Raw genomic sequence first — 2,339 nt, forward strand, 5'->3', positions numbered from 1 at the left:
AGATACCCGAACTTCTGTGAGTTCATGTAAAAATAATTTGCTCCATCCAATAGACCCTCTTTAAGAGCACACCTGGTTTAGATCACAGTGAAAGAAGAGAAACTGATGAAAATGTTATTTATCACAAGTGATGTCATCATCAGCCCTAAATGCAGATATAAACCCAACATTTGGCAAGTCGCCAATCTACCAGAGATTTTACCCATAAGTTCATTTATTTTATTTATAAAAAGATCACAGAGACTAACAAACAGTTTGAAAACAAAARGATTTTTTGCAAGCTTTGTTTTTTTAGTGCAGGTGTTTTTACATTTAACCCAACAGGTGCAAAGATTTTATTCAGTTTCTCCTCAGATGTGTGCAGTCAGTGACTTCCTGTTCAACATCTTCTACTTTCAGAGCTCCTGTTTGTGCAGGAGATCACAGAATGATACATCCCGTTAGCGTTAGCTCGGGGTGGTGTTAGCAGCAGCAGGCAGCCCTTAAACGTGAGGTCATCCAGGTGAGCAGATATCAAACAAGTGCACAGAGGTCAAACAGGTGAGCAGAGTTCAAGCAAGTGAGCAGAGGTCAAACAGATGGACAGAGGACAAAGAGGTGAGCAGAGGTCACCCAGGTGAGCAGAGGTCAAACAGATGGACAGAGGACAAACAGGTGAGCAGAGGTCACCCAGGTGAGCAGAGGTCAAACAAGTGAGCAGAGGTCAAACAGATGGACACAGGACAAACAGGTGAGCAGAGGTCACCCAGGTGAGCAGAGGTCAAACTGATGGACAGAGGACAAACAGGTGAGCAGAGGTCACCCAGGTGAGCAGAGGTCAAACTGATGAGCAGAGGTCAAACAGATGAGCAGAGGTCAAACAGGTGAGCAGAGGTCAAACAGGTGAGCAGAGGTCAAACAGGTGAGCAGAGGTCAAACAGATGGACAGAAGACAAACAGGTGAGCAGAGGTCAAGCAGGTGAGCAGAGGTCACCCAAGTGAGCAGAGGTCAAACAGGTGAGCAGAGGTCAAGCAGGTGAGCAGAGGTCAAGCAGGTGAGCAGAGGTCACCCAAGTGAGCAGAGGTCAAGCAGGTGAGCAGAGGTCAAACAGGTGAGCAGAGGTCACCCAAGTGAGCAGAGTTCAAACAGGTGAGCAGAAGTCAAACAGGTGAGCAGAGGTAAAAAAAAAAGTGAACAGATATCAAACAGGTGAGTAGAAGTCAAACAGGTGAACAAAGGTCAAACAGGTGCGCATGTTTGTGTTTCCAGCAGCAGCGTCACAGGAAGCTCTGACCCATGTCTGCAGGATATTCAGGATGATTGTGTCAGTATTTATCTGTGAGAAAGTCTTTTTTTCATTAAAGCTTATTTTATTTTTTAAAAGCTCAAAAAAAAAAAGAGAATAAAGTTACTTTTTTACTCTGATTGATCCAAATGAAGCTGATCTCAGCAGAAAAGTTGTTCCAAACATCAGCATCTCCCCTCCGGCTCAGTGCCACACCTGTGCCACACCTGTGCCACACCTGTGACACCTGCAGGCCATGCAGCAGTGGACGAAGCTTCCATTTGTCTGGACAAACGTGGAAATCCACTGTAAACACGTGCTGCCAGATTTCTCCCAGGGAGGACCCTGAGGTCCCAGTTTAGGTTCCGGGGTGAGAGTCGGGAGGACCCGGCTGCACCAGCGTCTCGTCCACGGTGACCACGGTGTCCTCCGGTCCACTCAGGTCCAGGCAGCTGTGGTGGTTCAGCTGGACGTGGTTGGTATCCAGCAGCCGAGGCCTCTCGGCCAGCTCCGTCATGTTGCTGGTGATGCAGTTGATCTCTGGGTGGTTGTGGCTGGCGGCTCGGCGGGAGCTCAGTGTCCAGTCTGAGGGGACACAAAGGGAGGGTTAGTGTCTGTCTGAGGACGTCAACGAGAAAGGTCATGACTGTGTTCGATGCAAGAGAGAGATTTGATACAACACAGGCGCCTCAGATGATGTGACAGCCAAACGAACCAAAAACAACAGATTCCAGTTTGTTAATGTTAATAATGAATCTTCTTCTTACACCAAAGTTGGTCATGGAGTTCCTCAGGGTTCAGTGCTTGGACCAGTCCTCTTTACTTTARACATGCTTCCATAAGGTAAGGTTACCATGGGATAAATGTCCATTGTTATGCTGATGATACTCAGTTATATTTATCCATGAAACCTGATGAATCCAATCAGTTACTTAAACTACAAGCATGTCTTACAGACATAAAAACATGGACGACTCTTAACTTTCTGCTTCTAAACTCAGATAAGACAGAGGTTATGGTTTTTGGACCTGAACATCTTAGGGATCAACTTTGCAGCCTTTCACCTCCTCTGGA

At 46.6% G+C, this 2,339-nt stretch overlaps 1 protein-coding gene across 1 annotated transcript in view; it reads right to left on the minus strand.

The window, feature by feature from the left end:
* Positions 1-1,116: 1,116 nt before the first annotated feature.
* LOC106520253 (uncharacterized) overlaps positions 1,117-2,339 on the minus strand; it is an 8,992-nt gene continuing 7,769 nt past the window's right edge. The window contains exon 3 of the mRNA XM_014012228.1: positions 1,117-1,850. Coding sequence (XP_013867682.1) covers positions 1,624-1,850 — 227 coding nt within the window. The 3' untranslated portion in view covers positions 1,117-1,623. The remainder of the gene's footprint in view (positions 1,851-2,339) is intronic.

This window comes from Austrofundulus limnaeus, unplaced genomic scaffold (assembly GCF_001266775.1).
Source record: "Austrofundulus limnaeus strain Quisiro unplaced genomic scaffold, Austrofundulus_limnaeus-1.0 Scaffold89, whole genome shotgun sequence".
Lineage (NCBI taxonomy): Eukaryota > Metazoa > Chordata > Actinopteri > Cyprinodontiformes > Rivulidae > Austrofundulus > Austrofundulus limnaeus.